The sequence below is a fragment of the Drosophila yakuba genome, chromosome 3R (assembly GCF_016746365.2).
Source record: "Drosophila yakuba strain Tai18E2 chromosome 3R, Prin_Dyak_Tai18E2_2.1, whole genome shotgun sequence".
NCBI classification, from domain to species: Eukaryota; Metazoa; Arthropoda; class Insecta; order Diptera; family Drosophilidae; genus Drosophila; species Drosophila yakuba.
This window is the reverse complement of record NC_052530.2, coordinates 24,543,950-24,561,933: the sequence shown is the minus strand read 5'-3', so window position 1 is coordinate 24,561,933 and position 17,984 is coordinate 24,543,950. Positions and strand designations below refer to the sequence as shown.

The 17,984-nt window shown below is 47.4% G+C and overlaps 7 protein-coding genes and 1 long non-coding RNA gene across 10 annotated transcripts; 3 read left to right on the top strand and 5 right to left on the bottom strand.

Moving 5' to 3' along the window:
- Positions 1-8: 8 nt before the first annotated feature.
- On the bottom strand, positions 9-5,350 carry LOC6538203 (mitoferrin). The gene is made up of 6 exons (XM_002098695.4): positions 4,475-5,350; positions 2,493-2,581; positions 2,311-2,435; positions 2,018-2,253; positions 1,798-1,959; positions 9-1,624 (listed from the first exon to the last, which is right to left on the bottom strand). The coding sequence occupies exons 1-6, from the start codon at positions 4,589-4,591 to the stop codon at positions 1,214-1,216; spliced, it is 1,140 nt and encodes a 379-aa protein (XP_002098731.1). The 5' UTR covers positions 4,592-5,350; the 3' UTR covers positions 9-1,213.
- On the top strand, positions 2,788-3,964 carry LOC120321896. Of its 2 annotated transcripts, none has more exons than XR_005561625.1 (2): positions 2,788-3,714; positions 3,778-3,964. It is a non-coding gene; the product is annotated as an uncharacterized LOC120321896 (long non-coding RNA). The 2 variants fall into 2 exon arrangements; XR_005561626.1 differs by having other exon boundaries at positions 3,757-3,964.
- Positions 5,351-6,080: 730 nt separating the features above from the next.
- On the top strand, positions 6,081-9,530 carry LOC6538202 (endoplasmin). The gene is made up of 5 exons (XM_002098694.4): positions 6,081-6,263; positions 6,342-6,431; positions 6,532-6,614; positions 6,698-7,950; positions 8,312-9,530. The coding sequence occupies exons 1-5, from the start codon at positions 6,224-6,226 to the stop codon at positions 9,207-9,209; spliced, it is 2,364 nt and encodes a 787-aa protein (XP_002098730.1). The 5' UTR covers positions 6,081-6,223; the 3' UTR covers positions 9,210-9,530.
- LOC6538200 (uncharacterized protein CG4951) lies at positions 9,454-11,501 on the bottom strand. 2 transcript variants are annotated; one of them, XM_015193216.2, is made up of 7 exons: positions 11,347-11,501; positions 10,843-11,291; positions 10,449-10,643; positions 10,301-10,393; positions 10,071-10,238; positions 9,787-9,994; positions 9,454-9,735 (listed from the first exon to the last, which is right to left on the bottom strand). In XM_015193216.2, exons 1-7 carry the CDS (start codon positions 11,395-11,397, stop codon positions 9,559-9,561), a joined length of 1,341 nt encoding a protein of 446 aa, XP_015048702.1. In that variant the 5' UTR covers positions 11,398-11,501; the 3' UTR covers positions 9,454-9,558. The 2 variants fall into 2 exon arrangements, with proteins under 2 accessions (XP_015048702.1, XP_002098728.2); XM_002098692.3 differs by having other exon boundaries at positions 9,454-9,732.
- A 354-nt stretch (positions 11,502-11,855) lies between these two features.
- LOC6538199 (membrane metallo-endopeptidase-like 1) lies at positions 11,856-14,659 on the top strand. The gene is made up of 2 exons (XM_002098691.4): positions 11,856-13,499; positions 13,567-14,659. The coding sequence occupies exons 1-2, from the start codon at positions 12,354-12,356 to the stop codon at positions 14,572-14,574; spliced, it is 2,154 nt and encodes a 717-aa protein (XP_002098727.1). The 5' UTR covers positions 11,856-12,353; the 3' UTR covers positions 14,575-14,659.
- A 72-nt stretch (positions 14,660-14,731) lies between these two features.
- LOC6538198 (mitochondrial transcription rescue factor 1) lies at positions 14,732-15,466 on the bottom strand. The gene is made up of 3 exons (XM_002098690.4): positions 15,174-15,466; positions 15,039-15,111; positions 14,732-14,986 (listed from the first exon to the last, which is right to left on the bottom strand). The coding sequence occupies exons 1-3, from the start codon at positions 15,464-15,466 to the stop codon at positions 14,783-14,785; spliced, it is 570 nt and encodes a 189-aa protein (XP_002098726.1). The 3' UTR covers positions 14,732-14,782.
- A 20-nt stretch (positions 15,467-15,486) lies between these two features.
- On the bottom strand, positions 15,487-16,630 carry LOC6538197. The gene is made up of 2 exons (XM_002098689.3): positions 16,449-16,630; positions 15,487-16,390 (listed from the first exon to the last, which is right to left on the bottom strand). The coding sequence occupies exons 1-2, from the start codon at positions 16,544-16,546 to the stop codon at positions 15,556-15,558; spliced, it is 933 nt and encodes a 310-aa protein (XP_002098725.1). The 5' UTR covers positions 16,547-16,630; the 3' UTR covers positions 15,487-15,555.
- A 59-nt stretch (positions 16,631-16,689) lies between these two features.
- On the bottom strand, positions 16,690-17,965 carry LOC6538196 (cell wall protein DAN4). The gene has a single exon (XM_002098688.4). It carries the CDS (start codon positions 17,914-17,916, stop codon positions 16,735-16,737), a length of 1,182 nt encoding a protein of 393 aa, XP_002098724.2. The 5' UTR covers positions 17,917-17,965; the 3' UTR covers positions 16,690-16,734.
- Positions 17,966-17,984: the final 19 nt, after the last annotated feature.

The following is a 17,984-nucleotide window of genomic DNA, read 5'->3' as shown; positions in this document are numbered from 1 at the left end:
AAGTGATCTCTTCTTTCATCCGTTTAATGGGCCTTTTTCGCTTGCCAATGGTTTTGCTTTCGCTTGTGTTTTCTTTTGAATTCTTTAACAATAAAATTGTAATTTTAGCGCTACACCTTACAGTTAAATAATCGCCGGTGTAGCATATCCATATATATATATATTATGCATATATATAAACAAAAATAACAGTGAACGTAATAATATGATGTATTATTGTATATTCTGATCTCCGGCACTAGACTGCGTTTGCTACTCAAGTATGGAGAACTCTAGCACTGAGACGAGGATGATGTGTGATGATGGATTAAAACACTGCAGAGGATGGGAAAGATCGTGCAGCAATAAGCAATTGCAGTCGAGTGCCTGGAGCAAGGACAATAGACATAGCTAGGCTACTGCTCTACATGGGGCTGGCTAATTAGTACCGGGTGTATAGATTGGGCAATCTGAGGGAGACGTAGTTCTCTGGGAGCTGTATCTGCTGTTCGTTATATTTTGTAACATCTCAGTTTGAAGATTTTGGGGTGTAATTTGATTACAAATTATTGAATTTGCTTCTCTCGCGCGCGCGTGTGTGCTTTACATTTTTTGCTCTTGATTAGTTTACAACGATCAACATAAATATATGCATATATCATTTGAAAATTGTTTAAAAAAATATATATAAATGTAGTAAATCAAAGTTTGTAATACATAGGTAATAGTATTTTACAAGAAGGTTCTCTCATTTTGAAATAACATAGATACAATATTATCAATAGCATATACTTTTAACAAGAATTTCGCTTTTTGCCTAAAACTGTCATTGTATTTGTTGTGTGTAAGGGAGGTGTAAGGTGTGTGTGTGTGTGTTTGTTGTGTGTGGAGTTTTGCGTGTTGTGTGTGAGAGCGAGAGTTTTGTGCAGAACAACAACTACGATTTAACCTCCGACTATGGAGTGATAAAACTCTCTCACCGACTCCTCGCAGAGTATTCATACAAGCAGCTGGGTTCGGGTGCACTGGAAGTGGGGCAGTGGCCAGGCGGTGGTTGGCGGAACGGCAGGCGTTTCGAACACCGTGTCGCCCACCTGCCCAAGAGGCCCCCAGTTCCATCCCAGCTTCCCTATTCCCTACCGCCAACTAATAGCTACGCTTAGGTTTAGCTGTCGCTGCTGCTGCAAACGTTTCGAACGCGGGCCCCGCTCGCGGCCACGCCCACTGGCGGCGCCTACGTGCTGAAGCCCCTTTCGTAGGGACTCTTCACGTCCGTGTGCCGCGTGTGCAGGTTGATTGTTGGCCCGGCGGGTCGCGTCGACAGCTCGCACACCGTCTTAATGGCACCGGAGGCATTTACCGAGGTCGGAGTGGAGTGCAGGGTCGCTGCGGTGTCCTTCTCCTTCGCCGACTCGCGATCCTGATCGATCTGCTCCTCATCCGTAGTCCTGGGCAGGACGTAGTCCGCTTTGCGGGGCTCCGAACTGCCCGTAATTGACGATTTGTACTGATCAGCGTCCAAGCCGCACAGGTAGAACTTGAAGAACTCGTACGTCGACCAGCAGATGGCCGTGGCGGGCATGGAGTACAGAACGCGGGCGGTCATGCCCCTGAAGAAGCCCAATGGACCGGCCATGTAGTAGATCTGTAAGCGGTTAAAGTTCATTGTATATAAAGTTTCATTTAAGACGGCATGAAGCTAGCGTGACCTATAACCTTCTCAGGCAATTAAAAATCGTGAAATACGATTTAAGGCAATTGTCGAAACATTTGGAAGTGTAGAAGTAGTTGCTTAAGTTCTAATAGCACCATATTCACCTTTCGACTGGCCTCGATCATGCCGCGCGTCAGTCCAGTCTCCTGAGTATTCAGTAGCGTCTTGATCACGTCCAGGGGCGTGGTTACAGCCGCCGCACAGGCACCGGCTGCTGCACCCGCTGCCATGTGCACTGGTGGATTGTATTTGCGTTCCAGGTTCAACTGCAAGGCACACGAATATCATCAGTTATTGCAAAGATAAGTTCGTTGCTTTACTTACTTTGTTCTGGAAAAACTCGTATGTGGTAAAATGTATTGTCTGATATGGTAGATTCATGACCAGCTGCGTGCCGTATGCCCTGTAGAAGGCCTTGAAGCCCTCCTTCTTATAGATATCCCGCACGCAGGATACCACCGATGTGTAGGGTGAGTTGTACATCTGCATCCGCTGCTTGATCACATCCGTGGGACTAGAGATGGCGTCGTGTATGAGGGTGGCCACCACTCCCGAAATCACTGTAATGGTTGAGGTTGATTAGACCCCTTCGGCGTGGGATAATATCAAAGCCTTACCATAGTTGAGGTTTCTTACTGATGTGAACTTGGCCGTGAGCTCCTTGGTCATCTCGTAGGCGGCGAAGTACAGCGAGTGCGCTGGTCCAGCACCCAGAACCACAGCACTGGCTCCCCGAATGGGTCTGCAAGTCGGAGGTTACAGTGATCACTCGATATGATATACTTTTGGTACCACTCACCTCAGCAAGCCCTCACGCGTGATCATGTTCCGAAGGGTGGACACAATGTTCATGTTTTGTGTGGGCGGTGAAAGACTTTGCATTCGCGTCTATAAGTGGGCAATAATAAAACGTTTAAAATAATTGTTTATATATATATTTACAATGTGCATTTCACAATGGACTGGTGCAGTACTTGTTATTTAATTTACTTATTGTTTGTACTAGATTAAAGTGGTTAAAGTGGTGCGTCAGGGTTACTAACTTTTTCTCTGATAATACATTAAAAACTCAGATTAAGTCAAGGGAAGTTAGGCGAATAGACTCGTTTGTGGCTATTCTTCTGCAAGTCATGGTTACTCATGACATACAATACGGAACCCAACTGAATTGTCGGGGGTATCCAATATTCATTTCACTTGCTGACATTGTCAAGACCTCAGAACGTGCTCTCATCATGATTTGTGATTCAGAATTGATGGGGTGATTCCCAAAACTATTTCAATCTGGCGCAGCAGTTGCAGTTGACTAGAATCGAATTGTGCAATGCGGCAGCAATAATAATTGTTCAATAATATGCATAGATCAAATTAAAGAAACAGTTTCTCTATTACGAATTTTGTTTAGGCTATTAAACTTGTGTGTGCTTGTTAATTGGCAATAGATAAGAACTATAATCTGTACACAATAGCAGGGACTAATAACCGATATCAATGGAATATACAAATATATAATTGTGCGCTAGCCGGCAAAACTTTCGCTGATTTACAAGCCAGTCAGTCAGTCAGTCAGTCACTCCGGGCCTACAGACTTGCAGTTGCCTACGTATTTAACGATTGCACATGTACATTGTATCTGTATATACTTAATTGTATTTATTTAAAGGCGTGCCTGCCGCGCACTCAAGTCGGAATTGTATCTGGGAACGGAGAGAAGCAGCATCCATATTGTAAATTACGGAGGCGCTGGCTTTGCGATGCAGATAAGATTCCCTGGAATACAGCCTAACTGCATTTATCTATCTGCCGGCTGGCTGCTGCTATCAATAACAAGTCAACAAAGCAATCCAAGGTGAAAAGTAGCCTCTCGAGTGCGGGGAAACCTAATTAAACGGTGCTACAACGACCTGATAGAAGTTTCCATTACATAAATGCTCGATAGAACTGAGTTCGAAGAGATGGCGGAGTCAACATGTTTCATTCATCCCGATGGTGGGTGGCGTGATAAGAGAACCCAGTGAAAGGTAATTTTTGCCTATAAGCAGCTTCAATTGGTGTCCAATTAGGGTTTCCGCTCTGGCTTTCAGAACTTCACGAAATTAGCTCGTCAAACGGACTGTGTCCAGACTCTAGATTATAATGATGACGCCGGGAATCCCGGCCAGGCTTTAAACTGGCAACCAACTGCCTGCCGGCTGTCACTTGCGCGATTGACACATGTGGCCACAAAAATCAATAAATGCTCGAGCCACCAGCCAGCTGAGTGAAATACAACGAAACAAGAATCGGTCAATAATAGGTATTGAATGCGTGGTGTACATATATATATAACACTATATAAGCATATATAAGCATATATATATTTGCGGCGAACGTCATTACGAGGTAGGAAGGTAGGCAAGTACATTTGCATATGTTTAAGTGGCGAACCTGTGTACTTGGCCCTACCGAATTTTTAGGAGAACGCTCAGAACGCTTCGCCAATGGGAGCTGCTAGTCCATTTAGCGATGAAATGAAAAACACTGGGACTAATCTTATCGCGGAAGCATAAACCAATGGAACGTGCTTTGATAAGCGCACAGAGTGGCTATGTGGGTATCTGGCTATACCACCCAGAGCTCTTAATGAGGAACGCAACTCTTGGTTGCACTCGAGACGTGGGGAATTACATCACGATTATGCCGAAGCAGCGGCGGCACACACAAAATTCCGATTGATAGTGAGGTTAGGTCGGGTTATGTTCATGCTGCTCCTCCGATTACCAGGCGGCAATGCAGTCTCACCTTGACAGAGTCCAGTGGATACATGACCACATGCTCCAGCACGCCCGCAATTGCGCCCGCCGTCATATTGACACCCACACTGGTGGTGGGCAGCGATTCGTAGTCGTCGATGTTCATGATGGATCCGATCCGTTGCCAATCCGAACTGTTTCAAGTTGTGGGGGCTGGTGCTGCTGCTATGACTATCGACTGTGCGCTAATGTTGTGGTTGTGCCCTTGCAGTCGCTGCTCCTCTTACGACAACCTGCAAATCCGGACCAGTTCTGCCAAGTTGCAGATGCAGTTGCCGTTGCAGATGCAGAACCGCTTTCTCCGCTGGGACCGGGTTGCTCCGCCTGGCGAAGATCGGCGTTGGTTTGCGGGCAACTTTTGGCCGGCGTATGTTGGGCACGGTGCAATTTTGTTGTATAACACGGATATCACGACGATACACGGACACACGGGCGGGTGGTTTTCGGGGGGGTGGTGCTGGCGGTGGCGGTGGTGATGGTGCAGAGTGTACGCGTGAGGTGGTGTTATGCGAAACTGCTAATTGACACTGCGGCTGCTGCCCTGCAAGTACTGCTGCTGCACGACTAGCATACAGACGACATAGAGACGATTCTCCGATTCCACGATTCAACGAGATTCACGCGATTTCGGAGCGAAGAAGCGATTTCTGGTTTAGTTGCCCGCGGATGAGCTGCTGCTGATGGAGTGACGACTGCGGATCGGTTGTTTTCTGGATATATACGAGTCGGTTGTATGCGGATTGTGGCCGAAACGGAATTTTGGATGGGTCGGTGTTTGGCAACTCACGCAAATGTTGAATGATTACAGGCAATCATTAAATTTCGCCCAATAAACAAGCCTCGTGCCCAGAGTGACCGCAGCGGGTACGTCGCGAAATACCAAAGGGCTCGGTTAAAAATACCAGGCCACGTCCAGATATGCCACCCACATGTGGGTGCAGAACTTTAATTTTGCGGAGTATTAAACATACTAGAAACGTACCAACATTAAAATATTTAACTTAACATTATAAAATTAACTGAACTGTACAGAATTATTTGTTTTAATCATATCATGTGGAACGAAACGTATTCCTTGATCTTTGTTAACAATTCATACCTAAGTTGGTAAAGCTCCCTAAATGCTTATATCATCATACCATTGCTAGATCTAGAAATTCTCAATTATCTATTTTGGTAGCTTACAAATGCTAAATGTACGAAGATAATAAAACATTTATTAAGTTCATGGTTGGGGTTTAACAAGATTAGAATATACTTATGCGCTCGAAATAAATATCACATATTTTCCGACTGATGAGTGCCCGTGGTAAGCTATATACATATTAAAGAATGTGAACTAAAAATATAAAAAACAGTAAAGTTTTGAAACTACATCCTTTTGTAAACAAAGTCCAGAATAGATTGTACGAATGTATAATAATTTAAAGCTGAAAACGTTCAAATTTGTAAATTTTTTTTATATAGAAACTATTTTTGTGCTCTATGTTGTAAATATATCCAACTTCCAGGGCAGTTTTTGGTATTTCTTTTCAAACCGCTTAGAATGTTCCAGCGCCGCAAAACGGTCACTCTGCGAGGCATTTAAAGGCGTTCCAGCCGTGCGTCGGCTTCAGTAAAAAAAAATCAAAGCAGGCGTCGCAAGTGCGGATTAATTTATTGCATCTGTTATTCGTGACGTGGCCTTTCGCCGGACCAACTGATAGCTCGTCCTCCGTAAATCAAGCTACCACCAATCATGAAGTACTTTTTGCTGTTGGGCCTGCTGTTTTTAGCAGGTAAGTGTCGGCATTTGCCACGCCGCCATGAACCGGTGTTTTAACCTAATTAATTGGCGTCTGATTCGCTTTCGCTAGGCGTCAATCAGATCGCCGCCGCTGAGGAAGAGGCCGCAACGGAGACCATTGACCTGGATCTGGGCTCCTTCAAGGAGGGCTCCCGCACCGGTACGTAGACACGCCCCCCCGCCGACGAGTTGGGCGAGTTTTGTTTGGTACACGTCAGCGTTGCGATAACCGCCCCCTTTTTCCATTCCCAATCCCGCAGATGCCGAGACTCTGAAGCGTGAAGAGGAGGCCATCCAACTGGACGGCCTGAACGTGGCGCAACTGAAGGAGATTCGCGAGAAGGTGGGTTCATGCCAGGTCAATCACTAGGTACACGTATGAACGGGAGTTCCTTTCCCTTTTTCTTTGTCTTTTGTCGTATGCAGGCCGAGAAGTTCACTTTCCAAACGGAGGTGAACCGCATGATGAAGCTGATCATCAACTCGCTGTACCGCAACAAGGAGATCTTCCTGCGTGAATTGATTTCCAACGCTTCCGATGCCATCGACAAGATCCGTCTCCTGGCTTTGTCCAACAGCAAGGAGCTGGACAGCAATCCGGAACTGCATATCCGCATCAAGGCCGATAAGGAGAATAAGGCGCTGCACATCATGGACTCTGGCATCGGTATGACCCACCAGGATCTGATCAATAACCTGGGCACAATCGCCAAGTCTGGCACTGCCGATTTCCTGGCCAAGATGCAGGATCCCAGCAAGTCGGAGGGACTCGATATGAACGACATGATTGGACAGTTCGGTGTGGGTTTCTACTCCGCATTCCTGGTCGCTGATCGTGTGGTGGTGACCACCAAGCACAACGACGACAAGCAGTACATCTGGGAGTCGGACGCCAACAGCTTCAGCATCATCGAGGATCCCCGTGGCGATACTCTAAAGCGAGGATCTGTGATCTCGCTGTACCTGAAGGAAGAAGCCCAGGACTTCCTCGAGGAGGATACCGTTCGCGAGCTCATCCGCAAGTACTCTCAGTTCATCAACTTCCCCATCCGCATGTGGTCCAGCAAGACCGTCGAGGAGGAGGTGCCTGTGGAGGAGGAGGCCAAGCCCGAGAAGAGCGAGGATGACGTGGAGGATGAGGACGCCAAGGTTGAGGAGGCCGAGGATGAGAAGCCCAAGACCAAGAAAGTATCGAAGACCACCTGGGACTGGACCCTGATCAACGACAGCAAGCCCATCTGGACGCGCAAGCCTGCCGAAGTGAACGAGGATGAGTACACTAGCTTCTACAAGAGTCTGACCAAGGATTCCAGCGAGCCGCTGACCCAGACGCACTTCATTGCCGAGGGTGAGGTGACCTTCAAGAGTTTGCTCTACGTGCCCAAGGTGCAGCCATCAGAGTCCTTCAACCGCTACGGAACCAAGTCCGACAACATCAAGCTGTATGTGCGCCGCGTATTCATCACCGATGAGTTCAACGACATGATGCCCAACTACCTGAGCTTCATCCGCGGTGTCGTCGACTCCGATGATCTGCCACTGAACGTTTCCCGCGAAACTCTGCAGCAACACAAGCTCATAAAGGTGATCAAGAAGAAGCTGGTCCGCAAGGTTCTCGATATGCTGAAGAAGATCGACAAGGAGGCGTACGAGAAGTTCTGGAAGGAGTTCTCCACCAAGTAAGTGTTGCTTGCTAGAAATTAAGAAACCATATTTCATGCTAAACCGGGGAATTATTTATGGATCATGCTGATAAGAAGTTCCGCAGAATCCATTTTAATATTGACCATAGTGTGACGTGTATTCTTTTTTGTGCCAGCCTTTTATTTTATTCAGCTTGTTGCTTTAAAGAATTTCGCGCAGATAAGATAAGGAAATCCACGTTAAATTATAATATTGCCCATGGTGACGTGTAAAGTTTATACTAATGCATATTTATTAAATATGTTAAAATATTTTAGTAAATTTAGTATTTTATTTACTATGATATTTAATTGTTCGATTTCTCTTGCTAATCATGCCTTGAATTACTCATTGCAGCATCAAATTGGGCGTGATGGAGGATCCCAGCAACCGATCGCGTCTCGCTAAGCTGCTCCGCTTCCAGACCTCCAATGGAAAGGGCGTCACCTCGCTGGCCGAGTACAAAGAGCGCATGAAGGGCAAGCAGGAGCACATCTACTACATCGCTGGTGCCAACCGCGCTGAGGTCGAGAAGTCGCCCTTCGTTGAGCGTCTGCTGAGCAAGGGATACGAGGTGCTCTATCTGGTGGAGGCCGTCGATGAGTACTGCATCTCCGCCCTGCCCGAGTTCGATGGCAAGAAGTTCCAGAACGTGGCCAAGGAGGGTTTCCAGCTGAACGAGTCCGAGAAGAGCAAGAAGAACTTCGAGTCGCTGAAGAGCACTTTTGAGCCGCTGGTCAAGTGGCTGAACGATGTGGCACTCAAGGATCAGATCTCCAAGGCCCAGGTTTCTGAGCGTCTGAGCAACTCTCCATGCGCCCTGGTGGCCGGCGTCTTCGGCTGGACCGGCAACATGGAGCGTCTGGCCATGTCCAACGCCCACCAGAAGTCCGACGATCCTCAGCGCACCTACTACCTCAACCAGAAGAAGACACTGGAGATCAATCCCAGGCATCCGCTGATGCGCGAGCTGTTGCGCCGCGTGGAGGCCGACGAGGCTGATGACACCGCCAAGGACATGGCTGTGATGATGTTCCGCACCGCCACCCTGCGATCGGGATACATGCTCCAGGAGACTTCGCAGTTCGCCGACAGTATTGAGCAGATGATGCGCCAAACCCTGGGCGTCTCCCAGGATGAGCAGGTGGAGTTCGATGAGGATGAGGAGGATGATGCCGAGGAGGCCGCCACCGGCAGCCAGGACGGCGCCAACGGCGATGATGAGGATGAGGAGCAGCAGCACGATGAGCTGTAAACTACTTCACCCACTGTCCACGTAGATTGTACATAAGAGTGTGAAGGTCAGACTGAGTTTTAAATAGCCACCGGGTGGCCGGGCGCTCCATCAACATTACACCCTAGATTCTAAGTAAAGTAATTTCGTAGTTCTTCGCCCACGCTGTCATCACCGCCAGTCGCCCAGAGAGCACTCCATTACAGCCGGCACACTCTCAGCATTTCGGTTGCTCAAGCGTTTTCTTTTTTCGAAAGCAAATGAATTATGTATTTATACAATGTAATATGCTTAGTACAGAAAAGATTCCAATCAAACTAAATAAAGACAAATGAATTTAAACAAGTTCCCATTTTATATATGGATAAATTCAGTCAAGGTCGGAACTCAGCGGCTCATCGTTCAGGGCCTTCAAGTAAGTGTTGTACTTCATTTGGTCGCGGATCTGCTGCACGGCCTCCGAGTGCGATAGCTTGTACGTGTCCATAAAGAGGCGCACTATCCACAGCGGGAGCAGACCGTTTACCAGGAGCGCCGTGTGGTTCTGCTGATCGGGAAGTGTTAGGACATATGCGATTCCAGGGCGCCCCATACTTACGCTACGACTGCTGTAGACCTCGCCCAGTTTCTTGAGCATCTGCTGATGAATGTCCTTGCTTAGTATATCAATTATGTCCATGTGGGCAATGTTCATGTAGTGACTGGTGCGCGGCTTGAACTCGCGCTCCTTGAACAGCTTATCGAAGTCATTGCGATAGTTCTCGAACGTATTCAGGACCTCGGTTTCGCCCATTTTTTCCAAGAGTCTGAGACAATCAAAAGATCGCAGGTTGAAAGGCACTTTCGTACACGCTTTATTTTCATCTAGTCAGAATCACTTACAAAATCTTAACTTCGCGCGGCCTTGGCATGTCCAGCATGCTGTCCAGCCGCTGCAGTGCATCGAATCGTGCCCCGTCCATCTGCTCCACCTTGAAACCCTTGGCAGGCAGTGGCGATACTCGTTTTACCTTGGGCTTGGGTCCTTTGCTCTTGCTGCTCTTTGTCTCGCTGAAAGTGCACCCAGGGAAATGATTAAAGCTGGTCATTACAGCACACTTTCCGTGTCGTACCCTACTACAAAGTTTTTAAATCGACTCGGGCGTATGGGTGATCGGCCGGAGCGGCGTGCAGGCTTGGACTCCACGGAGCTGGCTCTGGAATTCCTGCGAATACACCAATACGTTCTTAATCCTCCCACATCCTTGTATCTAAGCTTACCGCTGCGCTGGACTGTGCGATCGCTTCATGCAGCTGCTCTGCTGCGAGGAACTGGCGCTGCTGGAAGCCTTATCCTTTTGGGCACCCTGGGAAATGGACCTTCGCTCGCGTTTGATTTTGGTTGGTTGGCTGGCCGAGGTGGATATCTTATCATCTTCGTCGTCAGCGTCTATGTGCCTGGGTTTTGATTGCGTTCTAAGGGGAATGGAGAATACATTTAAATGCATTCAACTTCTGTGCATAAAATGTTAAAAGTGCAAAGGTGGCGTAAAGCTATTGACATATAGACATACAATTTGAGTATATAAACGGCACATAAACGGTATTAAAATGATGAGGTTCTTGTGTTTCTTAGGGGACAAACTTATAGGGTCCTAATGGCACGGTTTCCTACCCAGCTTTTGGCTTAGATCCCGAGTTGGCTACCACGCTCTTGTTGGGAATGGGTCTGGTGCCATTGGTTTCTGCCTCCGTGGCAAGTTTGCGCTTGGCCGGTATGACGCCCACAATGGTGGTGTCCTCGTGGGGGATGTACTGCAGCTGAATGTCTAGGCAGAGATCCCTGGAGCTGGACTCCGCACCCGCCAGAAGTGCAAGCGTTGCAGGATGCGGCTCATCGGTGGCCTGGACGCGCACGTTGATGTGATCGATTATGAGCTCGGTGTCCAGCTTGAAGGCATCCTGCCACTGCTTGAGATTCTCGAACAGACGCCACAGCCCACTTTCAATCCTGCTCCAGCGATCCGCCGTCATCCAATGGAAGACATTTTTCGGTTCCCGCTCAAAATGGGTCACAGGTGTCGGCAGAACTTTGACGCTGCAGACGACGCGGTGCTTCTTGTACTGAAAGCGGAACGGCTTCAGGACACGCCGGATTACACGTATTAGTACTGCTTACTTGGTATATTTGCGAAACTAGTTGGCAATCGCCGATGGCGGAAAAAGACATTTTTACAAAATTACTCTGCGTCCTGGTGTGACCGCCGCCGCTTACAGACACAACAACAATACTTTTGACGCATCTCTGGCCACACTGCCAGCGCTGTGATTGTCTATCGATTGTATTGTATTGCTTATCGACATTTGGGCGCGAAGTTTATAATTTAAACAGAATTTAATGATAAGCTTTTTAAGTTTCATTAATATTTATTATCAGACGAAAACTGCAAAATGTTATGTATATGGAAAGCTATAATTGGCGGGAAAGCTATTAATTTCGGCAAAAGAAATTGTAAATAGAATTTATAAATACTAATATTATAAAAGTAATTATTACTTATAAAAAAGGGTTATTCATAGATACTTCTTTGTATTAAAAAACTGAAAAGATGAAATCCAAAACTTTCGAACTCAATTGTGTAAGTGAGAAAAGTGACGATTTTGGAACCATAACTGAGAAATGTTTTTAATCTGAATGAATGGAGGCACCACTCAATGAATCTCCCAGAACTTACAAATCCTTATCACCAGCAGCGTGTGGCTTAGGTCAAGTCTTGGCCAGAGCACCGACTACACAGTGCAGCAAAATCGTTCCCAAGCCTCGAAAGTGGTTATTCAAATACGAATATGCCTGGAATGATAGCTAAGCTGCCCATGACCTCCTTAACATTGTGCAAATCAGTAGCTTAGAATGCGCGCTATAGATGGTGAAAGTGTGCTCATCGACGTCATAGTGATGCCTGCTTTATAATCTCTGTTGTCCAGTGCTATAGGTCGAGATGGTTGCGAAAAAAGCACACGCTGTTGGGATCGGAGAGATGCCGCTACCGCTGCCGCTGCTTGTTTAGTTCTCAATCGCATTCCGGATTAGGCAGTCGAGCTGGTTGGGTATTCCAAATAATACGGGTCAATCGATCGTTGATTATATTATACAAACTGCGTGTGTGCCCGGCGAATCGGTCCAATATGTTCTCAATCTCGGGATACATTCGAGTGCCCTTATTTACGCTGCTGGTTGGCATCGTGATCTGCGTGGTTCTGTTGGGCGACTGCGAGGCTAGGAGTGTTGGGGATGCGTCCCATGAAAACGCGATTACAGATGAGACGGCCGATTACCTTCGAACCCATGGCGCCATGATGAAGTCCTACATGAACTTAAGCGTCGACCCGTGCGATGACTTCTACGAGTATGCGTGTGGCAACTGGAAGAACGTGAAGCCTCCGCGGCAATCCACCAATAAGCGAAGCCATATCCTTGACATCGGCTACACGCTGACGGACGTGACGGAGCAGCTGCTGACCAGGACGCAATTGGCGGAGGCACTGAACGTGTCCGCCGAGCTTCTCGTTGCACAACGCTTCTACAATTCCTGCCTGGCGGCCGAGCTATTTCCGCAGCCAGCTGCCGATCCCGCTTATCTATCGCTTATCAGGTCTATGGGTGGGTTTCCCGCCGTCGATAGAGACGCTTGGAATGCCTCCAGCTTCAGTTGGTTCAACATGAGCGCCCATCTCACCAACTACGGCGGCCGTGGTCTGATCCAGGAGGAAATTCTTCCGCAGCATCCCTTCTCCCCGTACTTTAAACTTCCGGAGCTGGGCTTCGACCACGTCGTCCACACCACCCACATGGCCAATACGAGCTCGCGTGCTTACCAGCTCAACGAGAATCGCATGCGCGGCTACCTGAAGGCCTACAATCTCACCGATGATGAAATCTCCGCCGCGATCGATGGCGTCTTTGCATTTTGGAGCGATGCGCTCAGTATTGAGGATATGTTTGAAGGCGATAAGGATAAGTGTGAATTGCTCAGCGAGGAGAAGGAGGTCCCACCATTTGGCCAATGGAGAAGCTACTATGAGATAGCCTGGAATGGAATTGACTTCCACAACGGCTCGTCTGGTGAAGTATTCTGTGACTTTTACTATGTGGAGCTGGATAAGGTGTGCGCCAAGCATACGAAGGCGGTGGCCAACTATCTCGCCATGCGACTCCTTTACCGCATGGACGACAAGCTGAAGGAGCCCAAGGAGCCCAAAGACCAAAAGGATAACTGTCTGATGATCGTTCAGTTTTCGCTGCCGTATCTCTTCAACAGGCTCTACATGGCGGTGAGTTGAAAACGTGTGAAAATTAGGCTTTTCAATTCATATCAATTAACTTACGCTTGCTTCTCAGGAGCACTTCACCGATGAGAAACACTCCGAGATCTCGGACATAGTGAACGAAATGCGAAAGGCCCAGCGACAGATCCTCGAGAATGTGGAGTGGTTGGACACGGAGACGCGGGCCGAGGCGCTGAGCAAGGAGGCCGGCATCACGCCAGTGATTGGCAGCTACAAAAACGAAGAGCTATCCGATACTCTAATCCGTGAGATCAATAATCTGACCATTGTGGAAGGCAACTATGCCCAGAGTTTGATCAATCTGCGAGTATTGGGCACGTATCTGCAACGCTACTATGGCTTCCACGCAGAGAGCATTCCCAAGGACGCAAAGCCGCTGACACTGCTGGTCGGGATGCAGGTGAACGCCTTCTACTACAACCTAGATAACTCGGTCTACGTGATGGCGGGAGTCCTGCATCCGCCAGCGTACCACCGCTCATGGCCCAACTCTTTGAAGTTTGGCACCATTGGCTACCTGATAGGTCACGAGCTGACCCATGGCTTCGATACAGAGGGCTCCAATTACGACAGCGATAGTAAGATACGCGACTGGTGGTCCACAAAGTCGGAGGCGGTGTTCCAGGAACGGGCTCGGTGCTATGTGGATCACTTCAACCAATACCTGATACCGGAAATCAACCAGACGATTCGGGGCAACGAAACGAGAGACGAGAACATTGCGGACGCCGGTGGATTGAGGGGTGCACTCGCTGCCTACCGTAGCCACATGAAGCAGCTTCAAAGAAGTGGGGAGGAAAACGAAGCGTTGGCACCCAAGAACGAGCAGATGCCCGGCCTTGACCTGTCGCCAGAGCAGCTCTTCTTCCTGGGATTCGCACAGCTGTGGTGTGCCGACTATCAGCCGGAGCACTACTGGCAGGAGCTCACTGATGAACACACCGTCGATAAGTACCGCGTTCTAGGTGCCGTTTCGAACAACGACGATTTTGCTGAGGCCTACAAGTGCCCCCTGGGCAGTCCCATGCATCCAAAGGCAGAGAGCTGCCGGATCTGGTAGCCATAAGACACATATCAAGAAAACTGTGTAAAATACTCTAGATGTTTCACTACAAAATAAAATAAATCACTTAAAATCAAGTCTACTTTCAAACCTTGCGTTATCTTGAAGATAATACACTGCAGTTTCTCCTCATTTAAACTGACTCGAATTCATCTACTTACTCTAAATAGTAAAGCTTTAAAGCACTCTTTATTTCTAATGGGTTTTAGTGAGCAACCTGTTCCGAGGATTTGAAGGCGTTGGGTCCCCGGTAATTCTCGACCAGCAGGGATTTGTAGCGTCTCAGGTGGACGCTGAGTCCTTCCTCGCGTTCGCTGGCGGAGAGGATTGAGACGCGGGCCACGACCAGGTGAGAAGGATTCGATTGACTAAAGCCCCGGATTACGTCGATATCATCGCCGACTTCCAGCTGCCAATGGTAACATATAAGACTGAGTGTGATCTATGTATGCACGTCTTACCTGGGCACTCTTTTTGGGCAGCTTTTTTCCATTGACGCGTATCTTGCTCTCGTAGAAATTCAGTTCTACTTTGCTGTTGGAGGAAACACATCGTGGTTATTGGGGGAACTTTGAGAATCTTCGGCTGTTGCTTACTTTCTCGCCATGCCGAGACCAGCTTTCAGTAGGAGATCTGCGCGCAGTGAGTTCACCTTGGTCTTGACCACCTTGGAGTCCCGTTCGTCCTTGAAATCCTCATCATCCTCGTCGTCGCTGTCCAAGTCATCCGATGCTCGGGAGGATTTCTTGTCGTACTTCCACGCGGAAACACTGGTGTGCAATGGAGCCTGTAGCCGTAAGGTGGTGGGCAGTTTAGGCAGACTTCTGGTTGAAATTGGCGTCTTTAGGGATCTTCCTAGTCGTGCGATTTGACGTAAACTCCGGAGCATTTTGTGTGCGGCGCCTTAACAATTACGATAACAAACTGAATAACATAACCTAAAAACTACAGCTGATGCGGTTGCGTTGCCAACCATTTCTAGGATTTGGTGGCCTTTTTGTTGCGCTTCTTTTTGGGTTTCTTGTCGGGATTGGGACGTACTTGGTGGACAGTAAGAGGGCGGTAGTTCTGCAGATCTCCGGGCAAAAAGTCATCTTCATCTGGCTCCACCTCCATGGGCTCTGGGCTGGGCGACTTTTCCTTTTTGACTGGGTTATGTTTGACTTCTGCTATCGGCTTTTTGCTTTTGGCTTTCATGGCCAAGTTACTTAGGGCATTGCCCAGTTTTTGGGTCTCCACATGGACATCCACGCGGTCAAGCTTTACAGAGGGTTCGTCCGAAAAGCAGGATATGAAATCATCACCCCAATCCTTCTTTTCTTCCTTTCTTTCTGGTACCGCCGGCTTTTTTTCGTCTACGCTTGGTGGGATTGTTTCGGGTTTCCTCTTGGGTTTCCTGTGCGTTTTTGGGGCTATCTGCTTGGCAGGCATGGGTGTCCTCTTTCGGGCAGTAATCCACAGTTCCAAGTCCTCGCTTATAGACTTTAAATCAGCGGGCAAGGCCAAGGAAAGCGCTCTTATTCCAAAGATTTCATGGGTAAGCTCCTCAAGCTTGGGCTGTGCGTAAATGGGAGCCGTGGGCACCTTGACGGATGCACTAGTGGCCATCAAACGGACGAGGTGAGCTGGTCGCAGGCTCAATGAAACCAATAGGCAGGAGAAACGCCGGGAGTTTATGGCTCGCAGAGAGCTCTCCAGGCCGAGATGTATGCCAAATCGAGTGGCAAATGATTTGGTGTCCCCGCCGCTGCTTTGAATTGCATTTTGCAGTATTTGGCGAAACTGCTGCACTTCCTCCTCTGACAAAACTGGGCTACAATTAAAAAAAAAACAACTTGTTGATTGGGTTTTTCTTGCTTTCTCCCTCCTACCTGTGTTGTTTATAAGGATTGGCCAGAATATTGCGCAGTTTGGGCAGTACTTTCTTTTTGCCCTTAACTTCTTTCTGTCTTATGCTTGCCAAACTCATATTTGCACGATAAATTATTAATAAACTGCTTAGTTCTTCAGAAATCTCAAACAAAAATGTGTTTAGCTTCTGTCCAGTGTGACCGCGTTCCTTTACTTAAAATAATCCACAGTTGAAATCGCGTTGCCAAATAAAACAACCGATTTAATTTAAATTCAAAGTTTTTAATTTATTTATTGCCATTATTTTCAGTACCAGTAAAGTTCGGGATCTGTGTCTGAAGTATACTTATATTTTCTCGGTCTTTGGCGAACAGAATCTCCGACGAAATTCAATTGCCTTGGGGTTGTGGTTTCTATTTGCGTTTGCACAATTTCCGTTGTTGTTAAATTTAATCCGAATGGTGTTGATGATGTTGAAGTTTCCTCCTCCGTGCTGTCAATCACCGCATCCAGATATGATGTAGTAGTTTCCACGCCCGGTGTCGTGGCAATGATCTCCAGCAAGGATGTAGTTGATTCCGGGGTTTCAGTAGTTGATAATAATCCTTGTGTAGAAATCTCTGATGCTTCAGTTGTAGTTTGATCTAAGGATAATGCAAACGTGGATTCGTTGGATTCTGTGCTAGAGGTAACATATTCAGTCGTTGATTCCGGTAATCCTGTAAAAGTTGTAATCGCTTCTGTAGTTGCTGATTCTGGCAATCCTATAGTGCTTGAATTGACTTCAATTTCCGTGGTAGTTTCCAAAACTTCTGTCCCTGTAAATTCCGGACTTAAAGTAGTAGTCGTTAATTCTGGAAACCCAGTAGAACTTGAAACATTTTCTGTAGTGGTTTCTAGCCATCCTGTAGAATAATCTGCATTGATTGTCGTTGATTCAGCATACTCTGTACTCCTTGCATTTGTTTCTGTGGTTGAATCTGGGTATTCTGAACTCGATGTTGTTGTGGAATATAAGGCTTGTGATTCAGGTGAATCTGTAGCTTCTGTGCTGGTGACTTCCGGCCAACCTGTTGTCGTCGTCGAATACCCAGTATTCGTGGTTGTTTCGGGCACCTCTGAAGTGGAGTAACTTAATTCGGTGGTTGAATACTTCACCCATGAAGTTGTGGTAGATTCCTCAGTGCTATACTCCTCCGTTGTAGTAGATGCTTCCGTAGTAAAGTAAGTAGTAGTCTCTTGGGGATTGGTGGTAAATTCAGCTTTCGTGGCCACCGTGGTTGTGTCCCAAAAATCTCCATCGAATGGGTTGGTAAAATTTACGATGCGCGGCTTGTAGGGCAAGTAGATCTTAGCTTTATATGGCTTGTGGCTCTTGATGTAATCCTTGGCTATTTTAATCCAGTCCTCGCGACTGAGAATATCGTTTAGATTTCGGTTTGAGGCCACAAAATGCGCCATCAAAAGAAGCAAACAAAATTTCATCATAACGATGCTGATGCCTTCGGTTGACACTTTCGACTAATTACCTTTGGCGACTGCAGTGCAATTTAAAC